At 41.4% G+C, this 21,947-nt stretch overlaps 1 protein-coding gene across 4 annotated transcripts in view; it reads right to left on the bottom strand.

Moving 5' to 3' along the window:
* Positions 1-3,540: 3,540 nt before the first annotated feature.
* Positions 3,541-21,947, bottom strand: part of c5 (complement component 5) — a 38,522-nt gene continuing 20,115 nt past the window's right edge. Inside the window, exons 18-40 of one of the 4 annotated variants that reach the window (XM_055920544.1) lie at positions 19,651-19,735; positions 19,273-19,358; positions 18,604-18,752; positions 18,040-18,276; positions 17,601-17,661; positions 16,506-16,595; positions 15,933-16,145; positions 15,592-15,670; positions 14,955-15,207; positions 14,688-14,859; positions 14,353-14,558; positions 9,792-9,947; positions 9,366-9,428; positions 7,688-7,781; positions 7,347-7,386; positions 6,692-6,794; positions 5,350-5,424; positions 5,064-5,169; positions 4,885-4,971; positions 4,608-4,697; positions 4,355-4,438; positions 4,112-4,250; positions 3,541-3,993 (exon numbers count right to left, since the gene is read on the bottom strand). In XM_055920544.1, the coding sequence (XP_055776519.1) occupies positions 3,861-3,993; positions 4,112-4,250; positions 4,355-4,438; positions 4,608-4,697; positions 4,885-4,971; positions 5,064-5,169; positions 5,350-5,424; positions 6,692-6,794; positions 7,347-7,386; positions 7,688-7,781; positions 9,366-9,428; positions 9,792-9,947; positions 14,353-14,558; positions 14,688-14,859; positions 14,955-15,207; positions 15,592-15,670; positions 15,933-16,145; positions 16,506-16,595; positions 17,601-17,661; positions 18,040-18,276; positions 18,604-18,752; positions 19,273-19,358; positions 19,651-19,735 (2,801 nt within the window). In that variant the 3' untranslated portion in view covers positions 3,541-3,860. Of the gene's footprint in view, positions 3,994-4,111; positions 4,251-4,354; positions 4,439-4,607; positions 4,698-4,884; positions 4,972-5,063; positions 5,170-5,345; positions 5,425-6,691; positions 6,795-7,346; positions 7,387-7,687; positions 7,782-7,962; positions 8,009-9,365; positions 9,429-9,791; positions 9,948-14,352; positions 14,559-14,687; positions 14,860-14,954; positions 15,208-15,591; positions 15,671-15,932; positions 16,146-16,505; positions 16,596-17,600; positions 17,662-18,039; positions 18,277-18,603; positions 18,753-19,272; positions 19,359-19,650; positions 19,736-21,947 lie in introns of those variants that run through there. The other 3 variants (XM_055920545.1, XR_008759210.1, XM_055920547.1) reach the window with 3 other exon arrangements.

The following is a 21,947-nucleotide window of genomic DNA, read 5'->3' on the forward strand; positions in this document are numbered from 1 at the left end:
TATGTTGGAGTCGGTTCCCCGGTGATTGACATAGGAGCTCAGCCATGATAGCATGAAGTAAAAAGACAGCACCGTTTTCCCACCTGCCCATCTCCACTTCGACCCTTCATTTAAAAAAAAATCTTAACCAACTGCCTCCACTTCTTTTTTTTTTTTTTTTTTTTGATCCCATTTTCTCCCCAATTTTCGTGGTATCCAATCGCTAGTAATTACTACCTTGTCTCATCGCTACAACTCCCGTACGGGCTCGGGAGAGACGAAGGTCGAAAGCCATGCGTCCTCCGAAGCACAACCCAACCAGCCGTACTGCTTCTTAACACAGCGCGCCTCCAACCCGGAAGCCAGCCGCACCAATGTGTCGGAGGAAACACCGTGTACCTGGCCCCCTTGGTTGGCGCGCCCGGCCCGCCACAGAAGACGCTGGAGCGCGATGAGACAAGGATATCCCTACCGGCCAAACCCTCCCTACCCCGGACGACGCTATGCCAATTGTGCGTCGCCCCACGGACCTCCCGGTCGCGGCCGGCTGCAACAGAGCCTGGGCGCGAACCCAGAGACTCTGGTGGCGCAGTTAGCACTGCGATGCAGTGCCCTAGACCACTGCGCCACCCGGGAGGTCTGCCTCCACTTCTTGTAGCAAGCTTCCTCTTCCATCCCCATTACCTCCCTGATCTCTTTCCAGGAGTTGAAACTAAACTATTGTCTTTGAAATCCCTACACGTGGTATCATAAATATGTTTATATTTGCGAACTTCTTCTGATAGCCTTTCGTCAAATTTCTCCATGTTTGTTCTGAAGGAAGTGAGTTTGTGTTAATACAGGATGTACCGCCTCCACCAATCATGTCATTGCAGAGCTATACAGAGCTAAACGGAGCCCTCTGCATTGTTACAAAATTTGAGAAGCGCACAGCGATGCGTGGCAGACCTCAATTTGGCCTCTGCATGCTTCCGGAGGCTCTGCAATTGCATCACACCCTCCATACAGAGCCTCCGACCCCATTTATGGATCAAGCATAAATTGGCTTTTACGGTCGCTGTCCTTTCAGCACCACAAGCCTGTCACTTTTGATGTGACACTGTTGTTGTTGCTATTGGTGATAGTGTGATATTGGTGTTAGGCTACCATAAGTTATGTAAACTGTGTTTTTTTTTTTTTGCTTCTCGCACTATTAATGTTATGACCTATGCATATGTTCAGTTTGTCCCAGACTCTAATTAGGTTCTATCATTTTCTTTCGTCTTTATTTACTTTTGACTACTGAGGTGGAAATCCTTTATCTGGTGGGAGTACTTTGACCTTTTTAACCTGTCTCTCCTCTCTGGGGAGGTTCCCATTGCTTGGAAGGCAGCCACGGTGCATCCTTAATTTAAAGGGGGAGATCAAGCTGATTCAGATGACCATCCATCCATGCTATATTACGGAGACGCAATTTATAGATCGGCAGGTAAGGGTGCTCAAGTGGCTAGCCATGAGATTTGCCACCAATACTCCTTTGGGACACATCACTGCACTCTATACTCCTCTGTAAACTGGTCATCTCTGTATACCCGTCGCAAGACCCACTGGTTGATGCTTATTTATAAAACCCTCTTAGGCCTCACTCCCCCTAATCTGAGATACGTACTGCAGCCCTCATCCTCCACAAACACCCGTTCTACCAGTCACATTCTGTTAAAGGTCCCCAAAGCACACACATCCCTGGGTCGCTCCTCTTTTCAGTTCGCTGCAGCTAGCAATTTGAACGAGCTGCAACAAACACTCAAACTGGGCAGTTTTTTTCTCCATCTCTTCATTCAAAGACTCAATCATGGACACTCTTACTGACAGTTGGGGCTGCTTCGTGTGATGTATTGTTGTCTGTTCCTTCTTGCCTTTGTGCTGTTGTCTGTGCCCAATGATGTTTGTACCATGTTTTGTGCTGCTGCCATGTTGTGTTGCTACCATGATGTTGTCATGTGATGTTGCTACCATGCTGTGTTTTCATGTGTTGTCATATGTTGCTGCCATTTTATGATGTTTTCTTAGGTCTCTCTTTATGTAGTGTTGTGGTGTCTCTCTTGTCATGATGTGTGTTTTGTTCTATATTTACATTTTTTTTTCCCAGCCCCGGTCCCCACAGGAGGCCTTTTTCCTTTTGGTAAGCCGCCATTGTAAATAAAAATGTGTTTTTAACTAACTAAAATACAAACATATTGAGGATATTGTTTTTTTATATACTTATTGCAAGTCACTTTGGTGTATAACAATGAATTTACAAAAGTCCATCATGTACACTTTTTTATATTAGATTTCATATGTAATTTTGAAACTCAGAAGAGGTTTTACTTTTGCTTTTAAGGTATAACTAACCTATATTTGATATTTACCCACCATGTTAATCTACTCGATGTCCCTAACAAAACCAATTGCATAGCATTTCTTATCCTGTGATACACTTAAGGGAAAGTTCAGTGATTTTACACACTGCAAACAACTAGCAACATTTTGGGATCAATTCCCCATCTAAGTCAATGTATTAAATTAGTATGTATTAAATGTCATGCCTGATATTGATTGTGACCAATGAATTGGTTGAAAGGTAGACAACATTTGTAGTGTAATTGCATTGGATAGCATGGTATTGTACTTGTACTCATCCTCTGATTTAAACACGCACGCACACGCACAGGCAACCACCCACCCAGTGGTGTGTATTCATGAATGCCAAGGGAAGTCAGGATCTCCACCCTAACCCCACCTTCCAAAAAAAAAAACATACTAAAGAATTGATCTTTCGTCTCTGTGTTTCATACATTTCCTTCAATGCGCAAGAGGCTGAATGTATCTCACTGGAGAAAGCATCCGAGCGAACGAAACAGCGCCCCTCGGTCTCAAAATGTGTAGCCCATCTAACTGATGCTGTCTGGTCAAAAGGGCTATGATGTTGTTGCCGGTAGCACTGAATGCAAGGAACGCCATCGAGCATTTGAACTCCCTTGATATATATATTTTATAGCCAATTAGTGTTGAGCTAAACTGAGCTGTGAATAATCCTGGCACACCAAAAAAAAGTGTCAAGGCAAACCAGTTTGGTTTTGGCTTCACACCAATCACATCACATCAGAAGCCAAACGTCATTGACAGAAAACTTGAATTGTTGCATCTTGTTGTGTCGTCATCCTCCGGTGGCTAGCTAGCTAACTAAAATGGTCCCTTTCCTAAATTAGCCACAGATGGAGATAGGGATTTGGACTTGTGGTTTAACTTAATTCTCCGTACTGGCCAATGATTATAACGGCGATTCTGATCCAACCATAAATTCATATATTATGCCCCTGGCCTGAAAGGATAGAAAGGTCAACATGTAGCTAATGTATCTTCTTATTGTCTCGGCCTTAGGCCTATATCTCGGTGTCAAGGTACAGTTTATGAACTAACAGGTTATAGAGCAAACAATGCAATTATCACAACACATTGGTTGTAATGTCTATTTTTTTCCCTGGCTTGGCATCCCTGATGATGTTACCCACACACCGCTACTGACACACACACACAAAATCCATATCATCTGTTTATTTGTAATTTGTACAAAATTAATGAGACCTATGGCACCTTTATGTATTCACAGTAATCCTAAAAACACCATATCATAAAATGATGTTGTGTCTTCCTGAGTTAGTATCTTGCTGTTTCCTTTTATATTTAGCTGCTTTAAACAAAAAATGCCTAAAAGTGTCTAAAGCTTTGTAAAGTAACCTTTGCCTGCTCATAGTTGTCACGTGATGTCATCAGTGTCTCCTGAACTTAGAAACATGATTTTTTTTTGGCTTGGTGCTGGAGATTATGAATTGGGTGTTGAAAAAGGGTGAAGTGCCCCTTTAACAGCCTTCAAATAGAACACGTTCTGCATAATCATTCAGAATGTCTACATATTTAGTGCAGGCGGGACTGCCCTCACATTCAGTTGGCCACATCTCAACTGTAGCCTGGGAATCCAAAGGGTATCTATACCTGAAACATAGGGTTAGGGTCAGATCTGAATCAAAAAAGACGTGGTTATAGTGCATTGTCAGTAGCCAAGTTGTAAAAAAATGTGTAATCTAAAATAAAGACCAGTGCACACACTCACTTATAACTTCTGCCAACTCGTATCTGCATGCTGTCTGCACCCATGATCAGGTACTGCCCACCAATCTTCATATCCACAGAACTGCAACTGGCCTTTTTGACAAATTCCACCTCTGTGTTGATGTTGACATTGTCCAACCCTGTCATTTACACAAAACAGGAATAAAGTTAAACATATCATACAATTGTAAATATATATATTTCTTACTTCACATTAAAACGTTTTTATAGGAGATAGACGTACCCCTTTTGAAGGGATCCTCCACATTTGCCACATAAGTAATAAAATCACCTTCTTCCACAATGGATTTGATTTTTACCTTGAAAGCTGTGAGAAAAGACGCAAACATATCATATGCAAGGCGAAACAAATAGAATAAGCTCATCATACCAAAAAGACTGCCTACAAATGTGAAATTTCTTCAATAAATCAATTGGGCATTGGCGACAAATTATCCCGATGAGGTGGTAACAGTTCTAACAAAGTATCATCTTACCATATTTTATATTGTCACGGCAGGTAGCTTGTCTTCTTTCCTCAGCAGTGATGCTGGTATCCATCTCTGATTTGAAGTTGCAGCATTCCGCTATCATCACAGCAACAGATTGCAGTCACAAATAAAAATAAACAAGGTAATCACCCATAATTTACATTAACTTGAACAAATGACCAACCAGTTTTCTCCAAACACACTCATGTTCCACCCTCCAGACATCTTCAATACTTATAATTTACTCGCAACGACCACTGTCCCTTGAGCCCATATGACTTACCTGCCATGCAGTGGCACTGTTCCTCTACACAAAGCCGTAGTAGCTTGGTTTCTATAGGCGGGGAGTAGAGCTTGGAACATTGGCTCTCTGTGGAGCAATAGAGAAGGGTTATTTTTAAGTTGGTCCAACTTCCTGTGGTATATTCGTTTCTGTGGGTTTTGTTTTCCGCCATACTGTACCTTGATCATTGTACTCGTAGATTTTAAACAAGGAAGCACTGACCATGCCAACTCGAAAGAGTTCTTTTATACGGAATCCCACACAGACGAATTGGTCAAAGGGGACCTGTAGTGTGAAAGGCAATGACAGTGTTAACATTATATGACTCACTTGAACAAAAGTATAGGACTACAGTATTAGGACAAATTTAAACTACAGTATAGGAGTACATTATACGATTCATTTGAGTGTCCACACCTAAACCAACATGTTCCAATAGCAGAAGAGAAGATAAGTGGAACTTACTGAGTCCAGCTGAAGCACAACCTTGTCTCCTGTGATCTTGTAGTCAGATATCACAGATTCCAGTCCATCCCGGAACTGTGAGGGAATTGATCACACAACTGAAAACAGGCCATGTCATTCATGTGGAACAGTGTACAAATACACTGAACAAAAATATGGATTTTACTGAGTTACAGTTCATATAAGGACATCTCTCAATTGAAATAAATAAATTAGGCCCTAATGTATGGATTTCACATGACTGGGAATACAGATATGCATCTGTTGGTCACAGATATCTTTAAAAAACATTGTGGCGTGGATCAGAAAACCATTCAGTATCTAGGTGTGACCACCATTTGCCTCATGCAGCGCTACATCTCCTTCACATAGAGTTGATCAGGCTGTTTAATGTGGCCTGTGGAATGTTGTCCAACTCCTCTTTAATGGCTGTGCAAAGTTGCTGGATCTTGGCGGGAACTGGAACGCGCTGTCGTACACGTAGACCCAGAGCATCCCAAACATGCTCAATTGGTGACATGTCTGGTGAATATGCAGGCCATGGAAGAACTGGGACATTTTCAGCTTCCAGGAATTGTGTACAAATCCTTGCGACATGGGGCCGTGCATTATCATGTTGAAACATGAGGTGATGGCGGCGGATGAATGGCACAACAATAGGCCTCGGATCTCGTCACGGTATCTCTGTGAATTCAAATTGCCATCGATAAAATGCAACTGTGTTTGTTGTCCATAGAAAACTGTAGTCAGGTCAAGACCCTGGTGAGGACGACGAGAATGCAGATGAGCTTCCCTGAAACGGTTTCTGACAATTTATGCAGAAATTCTTTGGTTGTCAAAACCCAGTTTCATCAGCTGGCTGGTCTGAGATGATCCCGCAGGTGAAGAAGCCGGATGTGGAGGTCCTGGGCTGGTTGGACGTACTGCCAAATTCTCTAAAACGATAATGGAGGCGGCTTATGGTAGAGAAATGAACATTACATTTTCTGGCAAACGCTCTGGTGGACAATCCTGCAGTCAGCATGCTAATTGCACACTCTCACTTGAGACATCTGTGGCACATTTTAGAGTGGCCTTTTATTGGTGCACCTGTGTAATGATTATGCTGTTTAATCAGCTTCTTGATATGCCACACCTGTCAAGTGGATGGATTATCTTGGCAAAGGAAAAATGCTCACTAACAGGGATGTAAACAAATTTGTGCACAAAATAGGAGAGAAATACGTTTTTTTGTGCATATGGAACATTTCTGGGATCTTTTATTTCAGCTCATGAAACATGGGACCAACACTTGTTCAGTGTAGATTTAGGAGAAAGTGGAAAACATGAATATGTTAATTACCATATTCAGATCTTCTTGGAAGGGTTGCACCCCAGTGGGTAGTTGGATTTCCATGACTGTGTGGCTGGAGTCAGTGAATAACTCGTTTGGAGGGGGTTTGTATCTTTAAAACATATGAGACAATATAAGCACTGTTCTATGAAGTATATTTTACTATACAGAAATGCACATTATCTTTACAGTGGTGGAGATAACCTAATGCTATCTTAATATTTTAATTACATTAAAACAGATTAAAAAAACACCTCATGGAACAGCGGGGACTGTGAAGCAACACAAACATTGGCACAGACACACACATACACACACACGCTATACATACACATGGATTTAGTACTGTAGATATGTGATAGTGTAGGGGCATGAAAGCACACAGTGTGTTGTGAAATCTGTGAATGTATTGTAATGTTTTAAAATTGTACAAACTTTGGCAGCAGCTAATGGGGCTCCATAATAAATACAAATACAAATAAAACGATGGTGATTTACTCAATAAATGACTGTGAACTAATATATCGTGTGTGACTCTATTTCTTTTCATAGCTTATAGTTTATTCTCCGTCAGTCAGCACCTCTACATAAAATCCTTTCCTCTGGGTGTGCGCCAGCTCATGTTTTTTATTCGATTAATAAAACAAAACATATTTGTACTCACTTTGCACATGCGACAATTCGAGACGAATGCAGCATAGTATCTGGTGAAGTAGAAATTAAAGCTACAGTACCAGTCAAATGTTTGAACACACCTACTCATTCCAGTGCTTTTCTTAATTTTTTTACTATTTTCTACATTGTAGAAATTGCAGACATCAAAACTATGAAATAACACATATGGAATCATGTAGTAACAAAAAAAGTGTTAAACAAATCAAAATAGTTAAAATAAAGAAAACTCTTGAATGAGTAGGTGTGTCCAAACTTTTGACTGGTACTGTATATATGTTTCCATGTTTATTGTGAGAGAAATGGTTTACAGACATTGATACACTGTCATACCTTTGGACTTTTTGTTAGGATGATGCACTTCAATGGAAATGTCAAATTTGCAGTTTTTGTCGGTCTCTGTTGTTTTATAATAAACGGTTTTCATCTGTTGTCAGATAAGAATTGAGCATACTGTTTAAAGGGGCAATCTAGAGTTGAAACAACAATTGGGTATGACAGTTGAACTAAGCTCATGAGTCATAATTAAGGCATAATTAATGGGTATATGTAAATCATTACTTAAATGTACAGTGGCAAGATAAAGTATGTGAACCCTTTGGAATTACCTGGATTTCTGCATTAATTGGTCATAACATTTGGTCTGATCTTCATCTAAATCACAACAATAGACAAACATAGTGTGCTTAAACTAATAACACTAATAATCGTATTTTTCTTGTCTACATTGAATACATAATTTAAACATTCACAGTATAGGTTGGCCGACGCTGGGCCAATTGTGCGCCGCCCTATGGGACTCCCAATCACAGCCGGATGTGATACAGCCTGGAATCAAACCAGGGACTGTAGTGACGCCTCTTGCACTGAAATGCAGTGCCTTAACTTCTCTAGGGTAGGGGGCAGCATTCGGAATTTTGGATGAAATGCATGCCCAAATTAAACTGCCTGCTTCTCGGGCCCAGAAGATATGATATGCATATAACCGGTAGATTTGGATAGAAAACACGCTAAAGTTTCAAAAACTGTTAAAATAGTGTCTGTGAGTATAACAGAACTGATTTGGCAGGCGAAAACCTGAGAAAAATCAATTCAGGAAGTCGTTTTTTGGGGGTTTTGTAGTTTTCTATTGAATGTCATTACAGTATCCATTGACTTAGGACTCAAATTGCAGTTTATATGCCTTCCACTAGATGTCAACAGTCTTTAGAAATTGTTTCAGGCTTGTATTCTGAAAAATGAAGAAGTAAGAGCAGTTTCAATGAGTCGACCCTAGTGTCACAGAGCTTTTTCATGCGCGAGACGGAGAGAGTGCGTTTCTTGTTTACCTTTTAAATTGACGACGTTATTGTCCGGTTGAAATATTATTGATTATTTAGGCTAAGAACAACCTGAGGATTGAACATAAACATTGTTTGACATGTTTCTATGAACTTTACGGATACAATTTGGATTTTTTTGTCTTCCTGTTTCGACTGAGTTTGAGCCTGTGGATTACTGGAGAAAACACGCAAACAAAACTGAGGTTTTTGGATATAAAGAGACTTTATCGAACAAAAGGAACATTTATTGAGTAAATGAATGTCTGCTGAGTGCAACCATATGAAGATCATCAAAGGTAAGGGATTAATTTTATCTCTATTTCTGACTTGTGTAACTGTTCTACTTGGCTGGTTACTGTTTGTAATGAATTGTCTAGTGGGCTATGTTCTCAAATAATCGTAAGGTGTGCTTTCGCCGTAAAGCATTTTTAAAATCTGACACAGTGGTTGGATTCACAAGAAGTTAATCTTTAAACCTATGTAAAATATGTTTTGTTTTCTGAATTTTTATCATGAGTATTTCTGTATTTGAATTTGGCGCCCAGCAGTTTCACTGGCTGTTGAAGAGGTGGGACGCTAACATCTCACGTACCCAAGAGAGGTTAAACTGCTGCGCCACTCGGGAGCCCATAAACAACTACTCTTTAGAAGGACATTGAGTAACGCAACAGAGGATGGATGGAACTTACCTGGACAACGGAGACTCCTGTACCAAAGCCTGTGGACACTCTGACATCTTTATCCTCAGTCACCTGTTAAAATGAGACACAGTATGACTGTATAATCATGATATAGATGGGAGACAGAAAATAGCGGGGAAACATACAAACACAGCACATGAGAGATATAATATATAGCCTGTACTGCAACTTCAGGGTTCATTTAGCAAAGATCAGAATGAAATGTGCCATAGGGGTAGATGCTGAAGAAACTACATCAGTACATAAATGATTGAGATCATGATCAGGTTATTCTGCAAATATCATTGACCCGATACATCATAGTCACAGGAAAACCCAAGGAAAAGATGGTCTCATTGAGCAGAAGTGGTCCTTTTGCAGGCAGTGTGTACATTTTGGGTCACACAGCGTGTGAGGGTGGAGGTAAGCCCTTACCTCTATTGGTTTGCCCACTGGTTTCTTCTGGGTGAGCTCGATTTTCCCCAGTTGTTCCCTCGTCTTTATGTAGGACGCCTCGATCAACAGATCCAGCTTGGTATATTTGACCAGTTTGCTGTACTCAGTCAGAGCCTCCAGGGTGAGAATAGTGTCCTGAATAGAGACAGTAGTGTGAGGAAGGTGTAGGTGGTCCTTTGTAGGTGGTCTTCTGTAGCTCAGCTGGTAGAGCATTGCTCTTAAAACACCAGAATAGTGGGTTCGATTCCTGGGACATACGTTAAAATATATGCATGACTAAGTCGCTTTGGATAAAAGCGTCTGCTAAATGGCAGATATTATGTAAGGAATAATTAACAAGGGGCTATGTGTTATGGAAATTATTGAACAACGTGGAAGGTGTGTGCCATGACTAGTGGTGGGGAGTCCATTCCTCAACTCCCATTTCTGTGTGTCAAGCCTCTATTCCGCTAGGAATCGAGTCCTAAGATTCAGTATTTTTGCAATGGCGGAAACTAGCTAGTTGCCATAGGCTACTTCCGAGAACGCAAACTCTCACAACTTTTACAGCAAAGAAAGAAGCAGTTAGCCAGGGAGGGAGAGAGGGGAGGGGCACAGCCAGGCATGCCGGCCACCAGGCAGTCAGTCAGAACCGTGCATCCAAATCAAATCAAATTTTACTTGTCACATGCGCCGAATACAACAGGTGTAGGTAGACCTTACAGTGAAATGCTTACTTACAAGCCCTTAACCAACAATGCTTTAAGATTAAGAAGAAAAACGTGTTAAGTAAAAAATAGATAAGTAGAAAAATACAAAAATAAACGTAACAAATAATTTAACACCAGCAGTAAAATAACAATGGCGAGGCTATATACAGGGTGTACCGGTACAGAGTCAATGTGCGGGGGGATCGGTTAGTTGAGGTAATTGAGGTAATATGTACATGTAAGTATTATTAAAATGACTATGCATATATAACAGAGAGTAGCAGCAGTGTAGAAGGAGGGGGCAATGCAAATAGTCTGGGTAGCCATTTGATTAGATGTTCAGGACTCTTATGGCTTGGGGGTAGAAGCTGTTTAGAAGCCTCTTTCACCTCGACTTGGTGCTCTGGTACCGCTTACCATGCGGTAGCAGAGAAAACAGTCTATGACTAGGGTGGCTGGAGTCTGACAACTTTTAGGGCTTTCCTCTGACACCGCCTGGTATAGAGGTCCTGGATGGCAGGAAGCTTGGCACCAGTGATGTACTGGGCCATACGCACTACCCTCTGCAGTGTCTTGCGGTCAGAGGCCGAGCAGATGCCATACTAAGGCAGTGATGCAACCAGTCAGGATGCTCTCGATGGTGCAGCAGTAAAACCTTTTGATGATCTGAGGACCCATGACAAATCTTTTCAGTCTCCTGAGGGGGAATAGGTTTTGTTGTGCCCTCTTCACAACTGTCTTGGTGTGCTTGGACCATGTTAGTTTGTTGTTGATTTGGACGCCAAGGAACTTGATGCTCTCAACCTGCTCCACTACAGCTCCGTCAATGAGAATGGGGGCGTACTCTGTCCGCTTTTTCCTGTAGTCCACAATCATCAACTCTGTCTTGATCACGTTGAGGGAGAGGTTGTTATCCATGCACCACACGGTCAGGTCTCTGACCTCCGCCCTATAGGCTGTCTCGTCATTGTCGGTGATCAGGTCTACCACTGTTGTGTCATTGGCAAACTTAATGATTGTGTTGGAGTCGTGCTTGGCCGTGCAGTCATGAGTGAACAGGGAGTACAGGAGGGGCCTGAGCACGCACCCCTGAGGGGCCACCGTTTTGAGGATCAGTGTGGCGGATGTGTTGTTACCTACCCTTACCACCTGGGGGGGGGGGGGGGGGGGGGGCGCCCATCAGGAAGTCCAGGACCCAGTTGCAGAGAGAGATGTTTAGTCCCAGGGTCCTTAGCTTAGTGATGAACTTTGAGGGCACTATGGTGTTGAACGCTGAGCTGTAGTCAATGAATAGCATTCTCACATAGGTATTTATTTCGTCCAGGTGGGAAAGGGCAGTGTGGAGTGCAATCGAGATTGCATCATCTGTGGATCTGTTGGGGCGGTATGCAAATTGGAGTGGATCTTCAGTTTCTGAGATAGTGGTGTTGATGTGAGCCATGACCAGCCTTTCAAAGCACTTCATGGCTACAGACGTGAGTGCTACGGTTCCGTAGTCATTTAGGCAGGTTACCCTAAGTGTTCTTGGGCACAGGGACTATGGTGGTCTGCTTGATACATGTTGGTATTACAGACCCAGACAGGGAGAGGTTGAAAAGTTCAGTGAAGACACTTGCCAGTTGGTCAGCGCATGCTCAGAGTACATGTCCTGGTAATCCGTCTGGCCCTGCAGCCTTGTGAATGTTAACCTGTTTAAAGGTCTAACTCACATCGGCTGCGGAGAGCGTGGTCACACAGTTGTCTGGAACAGCTGATGCTCTCATGCATGTTTCAGTGTTACTTGCCTCGAAGCGAACATAGAAGTTATTTAGCTCGTCTGGTAGGCACGTGTCACTGGGCAGCTCTCGGCTGTGCTTCCCTTTGCAGTCTGTAATAGTTTGCAAGCCCTGTCACATCTGACAATCATCGGAGCTGTATTGACGCTTTGCCTATTTGATGGTTTGTCGGACGGTATAGCGGGATTTCTTATAAGCTTCGGGGTTAGAGTCCCGCTCCTTGAAAGAGGCAGCTCTACTGCAGCCTAGTGGTTAGAGCGTTGGGCCAGTAACCGAAAGGTTGCTGAATCAAATCCCTGAGCTGACAAGGTAAAAATCTGTCGTTCTGCCCCTGAGCAAGGCAGTTAACCCACTATTCCTCAGGCACCGTGGATGTTGATTAACTTTTTGACGCTAGGAGGCAGAATTTTTATGTTTGGAAAAATAACTTTCCCAATGTAAACGGCTTATTTCTCAGGTCCAGATGCATATAATTGACAGAGTAGGATAGAAAACACTCTAAAGTTTCCAAAACTGTCAAAATATTGTCTGTGAGTATAACAGAACTGATTTTGCAGGCGAAAACCTGAGGAAATCCAACCCGGAAGTGACTCTTATTTTGAAAAACCACTGTTCCATTGCCTGCCTTTCGTCCATTTAAAGGGATATCAACCAGATTCCTTTTCCTATGGCTTCCTCAGGGTGTGAGCAGTCTTTAGACATAGTTTCAAGCTTTTATTCTGAAAAATGAGCGAGATTTATCAAATCGCGTCAGTGGATAGACGGATTAGTTCATGCGTGCGACACTGATAGCTCGACATTTTCTTTCTCTTCTTTATTGAATAGTTTACAGTCCGGTTGAAATATTATCGATTACTAATGTTAAAAACAACCTGAGGATTGATTATTAAAAACGTTTGACATGTTTCTACGAACTTTACGGATACTATTTGGAATTTTTAGTCAACCCTTAATGACATGCGTAAGGCTGTGGAATACTGAACATAACGCGCCAAACAAATGGAGTTTTTTTAATATAAAAATTATCTTTATCGAACAAAAGGAACATTTATTGTGTAACTAGGAGTCTTGTGAGTGCAAACATCCGAAGATCATCAAAGGTAAGCGATTAATTTTATTGCTTTTCTGGCTTTCGTGACCAATCTATATTGCTGCTAGCTGTTTGTAATGTTTTGTCTAGTGATCGAGAAACTCACAAACGCTTGGATTGCTTTCGCTGTAAAGCATATTTTCAAAATCTGACACGATAGGTGGGTTAACAACAAGCTAAGCTGTGTTTTGGTATATTTCACTTGTGATTTCATAAAAATAAATATTTTTAGTAATTATTTTTGAATTTGTCGCTCTGCAATTCAGCGGTTGTTTCCGAAAATGATCCCGTTAAAGGGATCTGTGCGCCAAGAGGTTTAACCTCTCACCATTACAGAAACAGGGGAGGTTAACATTTTTTGGGGGGTATACTATTTATGCCTCTAACTTTCTCCATCATTATTCACGATTCAGTCAGGATTATCTGTAATCATGGTACCATCCACATTCATGTTAGGAACATATTATATTCTTATTTACAATAAAAGTGGCTCCAAATGACACAATACATTATTTACCATTCATTTCTATTGGGAACATAATAACCTGAAACACAAACAAAGCAAACAGCAAATGCATCTAACAAGTTTGAAGACTCACAAGCTTGATGTAATCATTGCGTGCTAGGAATATGGGACAAATACTAAACTTTGGACTACTTTAATAAACATATAAGTTAATTAGTCCCAACAGTTTTGGTCCCCTAAAATGGGGGGACTATGTACAAAATGTCCTAAATGACAAAAAAAAAAAAAATGTTATGTATATTGAGACCTGGGTTCAAATAGTAGGCCTATTTTGATTTCTTTCAAAAACTTTAACTGCACTTTATTGAGCCGGTCTGGCGCACTGTAACCAATGGAATAGTCCTTAACGTGCAAACCCTGCCCATTTTGCATTTCGTTCAGGCAGGCTCAATCCAATGCTCAAAGAATATGAAAGTAAATGAAATACTTTCTGATACCAGTGTTAGTATTGCTATGGAACCTGAGTTGAGTGAAAGCCCCCTCCATAGCGCTGGTCCTGGGTCAGCCAGTTGATGATGGGCTTGGCGTAGTTGTGTTTGGCTTTGATCAAGCCTGTGAGTAGGACGTAGGAGGTGGTCTCCACGGTCTGGGCCGATGCCTTGTCAGGCTTTAGCGGGTTCAGACTGGCATCTATCTCGTGCCAGTAGCGATATTCAACTGGGTTTCCTTCACAAGAAGACACAAGAGTACAGACATCACAAGATTATACTGATAATTTGAAGCTACAGTATGTTCTACATTGAATTCTAAATTGCATCCAGTAACTTTCGCATCAGAATCCACACCACTTCGTACCTTTTTCCCTGGCTTTCTTCTCAAGGCTATCATATAGGATCACGGATTGCATGCTGTCCCTGTCGTCCAGTGTGAGAGCATAGGCAGCCACAGCTTTCGCATACAGGCTTTTCACCCGGGGAGCATGATCAGAGATGTAGCCTGCAGCACGTTTCAGAGCCTCACTAAACTCCTGAGGATAATAACACAAGTCTAGGTTACCACATGATACTGGAAATATTAGAGCCTATATTTGATAGCCTACTTCCACATTTGCTATAGCCTCACCAGCAAGCCACAATTTTCCACCGCCATGGCAGTCTTGATTCCAATCATGACGAAGGATGTGAAGAAGACTGATTGATCCACGGAATCTACACTTGCACCCTGTACTCTGGGACAGGTGGAGAATTCACGGAAGGAACCATCATCATTTTGAGCCTTGTTGATTAGCCAGAAGATGGAGTTAGACAACATGTCACTGTCTACTTTGACGTATTTGTCCATCTGTCCCAAAGTCTTCACCACAAGAGCTGTTAACCTACAGGAGAGTCGGTTACACAACAACACAACAAGGTGAGGTGCATGAGACAGCGCACTGAGTTTCCTCTAGCCTAGTTGCTGACCCATACTGTATGTACTGTATATATATGCTGACTGGCAGCAAGCAGGACAACAGAAAGATGACAAAACATCATTGTTTGGCTACATTTACACAGGCAGCCCAATTCTTAAATGTTTCCCACTAATTGGACTTTGACCAATCACATTGGATATTTTTCAGAGCGGATCTGGTCAAAAGAACAATTAGTGAAAAAAGTATCCGAATTGGGCTGTGGCATGACAATGATAGGGAAGTTGGCTACAGCACACAGTATGGGACCAGGCTCTGTCTGTTCAACCCTATACCAAGCAGCAGACTCACCATGTACTAGCCTCCTTGTCTTTCCACATGCTGTAACTAAATTCACGAGGCCTCTTAAAAGAGAGGATGCTTGTGATGCCTTAACAACACAGAACAACAAAAAAAAAACAATTGAGCAACACCAATTCAAAACTCATGAAACAAAAATATAAACATTTTATTTAACCCTTGTTTTACCAAATGTTGAAGTTAGGAAACTTTTTTGCAAGGAGGACTTAGCAAACAAAGGAGCAAGGGATTCTAAACAACAGGATAAGTAATGTAATGTCGTGTTCACATTTGTATTTTAGAAAAACAATAATTGTAAAAAAAAAAGAGAAAAAAAAGAGTGAATCTCCCACCCTCTCTGATCTTCCTCTTAAGCTCCAGGGGACTGTTGTGTTCCTCTAGGCCCATGATGTCCCAACGGCTCGTAGTCTCCAGGTAGTGGTAGACAAAGTAGATGGGGAGGACTCTCATGATCTCGCCCTCAGCGGAGCCACTGGGTAGGTTGACAAGCTGGCGCAGGCCATCGGGGTTGTTCAAGATAGCCAGCACCTCTCCCAAAATCTCACCTAAAAGATGTGGTGAGGAGGATACAGGCTCATTTAAATGCAAGATGGAGAGCGAGGAAAAGGAAGGAGTGATAACAATTAGACACAACAATAAAGATTACGATAATGAGGTAAGATTAGGCTATGAGATTACGATTTCTACAATTATTTTAGGCTAAATAAAGAGCAACTGGGTGCAATTCACAAATCATACGGCACTACATATTGATATGAACTTAAAGACATGATCAATAATTTGATATTGTACACATTTGTATAATTTCTGCTGTTGAAGTTCTGCCACATTTGAGGAAACAAATAGATATCACGGTGCAACCTCTATAGCATACCATATCATTAAAATGGAATAGAATAAAATACCATTAATAGTAATAAGACGTTCCACAGAGGTCTTAGGCACCAGTTGTGAAGGAATGCTATTACTGAGTTCTACCTTTCTGATGGCGGGACCTGATACACACAACACAGAACATACATCAGCAGTTAGGAGAAATTATATCAACAATGGTCAACAATTCGAATGTCTATGTGTGGAGCATGTGCATCCAATGGAATGCTTTGTTCATCCGTTTGTTTCATTTTTCCAAAAAAAGACAGCCCAGCATTACAGAGGACATATTTATTGTTGAGGAGTGATGATCCACAGGAGGCTGGTGAGGGGAGGACGGCTCATAATAACGGCTGGAATGGAGTAAATGGAATGGAATCAAACACATGGAAACCATGTGTGATAAGTGTTCGATACCATTACATTTATTCCGTTCCAGCCAATTCTATGAGCCTGCCCTCCCCAATTAAGGTGCCACTAGCCGCCTGTGATAGAGATAGAGATTAAGCAGGCAGAACCATGACACAGAGGTTTGGAGAGTATACTAAAAAAGATATTATAGTTTATGTACTGTATATCTGCAATAGCTTTGGGACTTTTTCTGTGTATTGGTTGAACTCCCTGAGTTGTGCATCTTTCTGGTGGGTGGCAATGGAAAATAACCCAACCACAATATAGCCGGCTTAACCACCCAAGAAAATCCTGTCTACAAAGGCATATGTATAATCTCTAGGAACTCTACTTACAGACTAAAGTGAAATGTGTCCAACTTTTGTCCGAACCACATCATACTCCTGCTGAGTTAAACATTACACCATGCACTTCACGTGAAACTTCCTACCACAAAATCTACCATATGGAGGTTTGGACAAAAGTTGGATTCAGTTGTTGATTTGATAGCGAGGGATACATTTCACTTTACGTCTGGTAAGTAGAGTTCCTACAGATTACACATATGCCTTTGTTGGCTTCTGTTGACAGGAAAAGTTTTTTGGGGTGAAGCAGGATATATTGTGGTGGGGCTATTTTCTTTTACCACACACCAGAACGATGCACAACTCAGGTCCAATACACAGACTACCGATGTTGTGTCCCAGCACTAATGTGAAATAGCATTGAGCCCATACCATAAAGACCCTGTGGGTCCAGTTTTCCTCCGCTGAGGTCCTCGGTCCTGATGCCTTCAGGCTGGTGAAAAGACAGATAATACACAGCTTTTAAAACATCATACTGTCATATACTGTACATAATATACTGAACGTACTGTGTATGTAATCACAATATGCATTAGGTAGTTGCAGAGATGTTAAAGAGATATTTTACTGAAAAAACAGATATTATAGCTTTTTTCCGATGGAGTCAATTTTTGTTGCATATCATCAGTTTTCAAGATAGAGCACTTTGTAAAAATCTACGAGTGTGATGATGATGCATTTTGTGTCAGTTCCATTTTGCATCATCATCATCACCCCTTTTGTTTTGTCATATAATGGTGCGGATGACGCTCATTCTAGTACAGTTAAGTGCAGAAGTAGCAGCAGTCGAACTAGTCGCCTATAAGCTTACCACTACACGGATCGTCTTCACAATTTGGTCGTTGAACCTTGACTTGTCAGTGCGTAAGGTGAATGTGAGAGTGTGACTCCCCACTTCCAAGGCCATGAGAGTGAAGGTGACAAGACCAACTGAGCCGCTTTCCAACAGAGTTGTCTTGTCACAGTTGGTAGTCTTTATGCCGTCCTCTTTCGTTGGTTTTCCTTGGAACAGGCACACTCCTGCCCCAGCGGTCAGAGTTACACAATACTAGCCACGGATGATACAGACAGAAAGAAGAATGGAAGCAATAAGATGTAAGTAAATCAGTGCTTAAAATGGGCAGGTATACACCAGTACTGAATACCAGTAACTCGATTTTTGACTGCTTGAGTACCGGCACATCCTATTGAATATTGTCTTAACAATAAACAGTAATACTGGCCCTTATTTCATTCCACTTCAAGCACATCATAAATTCATCGAAATATCCATTATATGATAAATGTTTTCAATCCTAATGACATGAATAATGCCAGGTAAATATTTTTTATTATTTTCAATGCATTTCAATAGAACCTCTTTTACTGGCTTCACCTTAATATTGTCATCTGCCTGGTTATAGACGGAGCCTCGCAGCTCGATCTGCTCTCCACGCACCATGGAATAGGGCAGGGGCACATTTACACTCACTGCCTGAGTAACTGAGACCTTGATGGGGTCCGCCACACAGATCCCTGAGCTCCCTGGGAAGAATAAGAAAAACATTAACAACAAAACCCGGGTGACCAAGGGTTGATTCACTCTACTGTTTTTAGCCAAGCTTTGCTGGCCTGTCTACACAACTAAAATGGCAGCGGGGAGCCATGTAGCTCATAAAGGAGTGCTACGGGAGTGATAAAGGCCAAGTGACCAATTTAAAAAATATATATATTGTGATTTATCAGGGAGTGCTGAATCACCCACAGCAACCCTACTTCCCTCTGCTATGACAACTACCATAGTTGCTGGAACTGTGCTGGAAAGGACATTGTGTAGAGAAAATACTAGAGCCAGCATGGTACGGTTCAGGTTGGCACAATGTGTGAAAGGGGTACAACTGACTGTGTAGAAAAGTGACTAAGGACTCCAGCAAACATAGTTGCTATTATATGGATGGAAAAATAAATAAGATTAAGATTGCTTGGTGTTTTGAATGACTGTGGTAAATGTACCTAATTTCTCCTGTAGGTGGTGCTAGGTGGCAGTGTTTGTTCACCAACTTACCCTCCTTCTTGAACACGCCAACAGCTTTTATCTCCCAAGTGGTCAGAGAGTCTGGGAGATTTCTGTTCAAGGTCATCTGCCCTGACCTAGTTGATGACAACAGTAACACACTTACTTGGCCTCAGGTCAACCAAGACACAAGGGCCACTGGGCTAGCACACTCCCCTTTTAGATACTGTTAGATAACAGTACATTCAATGAACATAGAGAATACACATTTTAAACCTGTCTTTCAGTATTGTCTCAAGTAACTTACTTTGCATTAATTGTCAACCTTAATGTTCCATATTTAATATCTCTTCCAGGTAAGAAGATATATTGCATTTATAGTTTGTTTATATTTTTTTATGCTATGCCAAGAACCTTTGTTTTTCTCACCTGACTGGTTGTACTTCCCATAGCCAGCTCTCTGGGAAGTCGCTGCGTATCTGAGTGGGCATCAGGTCAAAGAGAATAGCCATCTCTGCATAGAAAAGGCAGGGATTGTAAGTTAAAACACAACTATGCTGACCCTCAACACGGGGGACCCGCAAGGGTGCCTGCTAAGTCCCCTCCTGTACTCCCTGTTCACCTGCGACTGCATGACTCCAACACCATCATTAAGTTTGCTGATGATACAATGGAGCTCCCTGCCATCCAGGACCATTGTGAACCAGAACAGGACCACAAAAAAATCCACAGAACCACAACAGGGACTACCCACTGGGCACACACTGGTTGAATCAATGTTGTTGCAACGTAATTTGTCAATGTATTGTGACATGGAATCACTCCGAATTTACTTTCACATACAGCTTGTACAAGAAAAGTTTGAGAAGTTACTATTCAATGTTATTTATGTAGTCTATGCAAATTAGTATGGAAGCTGATCAATGTCAAAATGTGTTGACGTGATAGTTCAGCTGAATTGTACACAGTTTGTTTCCAAAGAGAAGCAGAGTACATAGAGGTAGGCATCTGGATGGTGGACTTGTTCTCACTGAGGTGCATTACCTCTCATACACCAGTAGAAGTCAATGTCCAGGCAGAAATCGTTGGACTGTGGCTTCTGATTTTAGTTCAAGGTTGATAGCTTGACATTGAAACAATGACATTGATTAAAGAATACAATTTTATTATCAACATTGAAACAAGGGAAAATCAAATGTGTGCCCCGTTTCAAGGAACTATGCGTATGTCGCACGTCACTACTTTCCAGGAGAGGCATTTGAATGTTTATTTTTATCGAAATACATTTTTTGGCAGAAATGCCTTCTGGAACATATGAACTTATAATTTGTATGCCATCTGGAAATAATTGGTTTAGCCAGGGAAAAATACAGGAACCTTCCCGCTAGCCATGATTGGCTGAGATAATGGATTGGAGAATGCTTCTGTCTATAACGTGAATTGCTAAGTATGTGTGGATAATCCGGTCTACTGCAGCTTTTTTTTTTTAAGATGTCATGAACAACTGAAAAAGTTGAAAGTGAAAAACATTGCTGCCCTGAAGTTATCGACAAAGCTCAGTGGGAAAATGTTGTGATGGACTACTTTCTGGAGGTTGATCGTGCCATGCTGACTCTTTCTGACTGAAAATGAAACAGACAATGAGGAAATCCCTGATTTAGGATAAAACATTTTCATTGAACCAGACATTGTAGTCTTCTGATGACAATGGTGGGGAAGAAACGGTATTGTTGTCACGGAAGAAGTTGACCGAGTTTTAAAATCAGTGGAATGCCCAGAGGAAGCAGAGAGATGATTGCCAAATGCAGAGTGTCCAAAAAGAGAACACAGAAAGGAGGCTGTTGTATAAAACACCTGTCTATGGATTACATCTTCAAACTAAGTGCAACCATGGCATCCATGACAGAGGGAGAAGCGTTCATCCATGTATAGGGGTAAGTGCCCAGCTACATTTTCAGATATTATACATTTCAAATTTTGTCAGGAAGTTGTTTTCATTGCAAGTTAAAGCGTACTGTTAGCTAGCTAGCTAACGTTAGCTAGCTAGCTCGCTAGCTAGCTAGCTCGCTAGCTAATGTTCTGTGTAGGATCTGTGTAGGAGCTCTAGAAAGACGCCCAAGTTCCCGAGTTGGAATTCCGAGTTGGTTAACAGTTCAAATCGATTTTTCCCAGTCAGAGTTTGTTTTTCACGGGATTATGGATAACTGTTTAGCTTGCTAGCTAGCTAAATTTCTAAACAAAAGAATCCACTATGCAAGTAAACATTTAACTGTACCGTTTACACCTTCTGTATCCTGTGCATGTGACAAATAAACATAGATTTTATTTGATATAGTGTGATTACCAGAGACGGTGATGTGAAGAACAACAAGACATGCAGCAAAGTCAGATTAGGAAATATCAAATTAAAGTTTATTTGTCACGTGGGCCGAATACTACTACTATTCACCTTACAGTGAAATGCTTACTTACAAGCTCTAACCAATAGTGCAAAAAAGGTATTAGGTGAACAATACATAGCCCAAGAACTAGATAAAGTTTATTTTTAATACAACTTTTTGTTACTACTTTAACCACTTTTAGTCTTGAAACCGTTGGTTGTGAACGATGCTGAATGGGTGAAGAAAAGGAGGAGCTCTCCACTAGGTCTATCAAAACATTCACAGGCCATTTTCTCAAAAGTGAGGTTAAAAGTTTATCAACTTTCAAAGCATAATTACTTTCTC

This window comes from Salvelinus fontinalis, chromosome 4 (assembly GCF_029448725.1).
Source record: "Salvelinus fontinalis isolate EN_2023a chromosome 4, ASM2944872v1, whole genome shotgun sequence".
NCBI lineage: Eukaryota > Metazoa > Chordata > Actinopteri > Salmoniformes > Salmonidae > Salvelinus > Salvelinus fontinalis.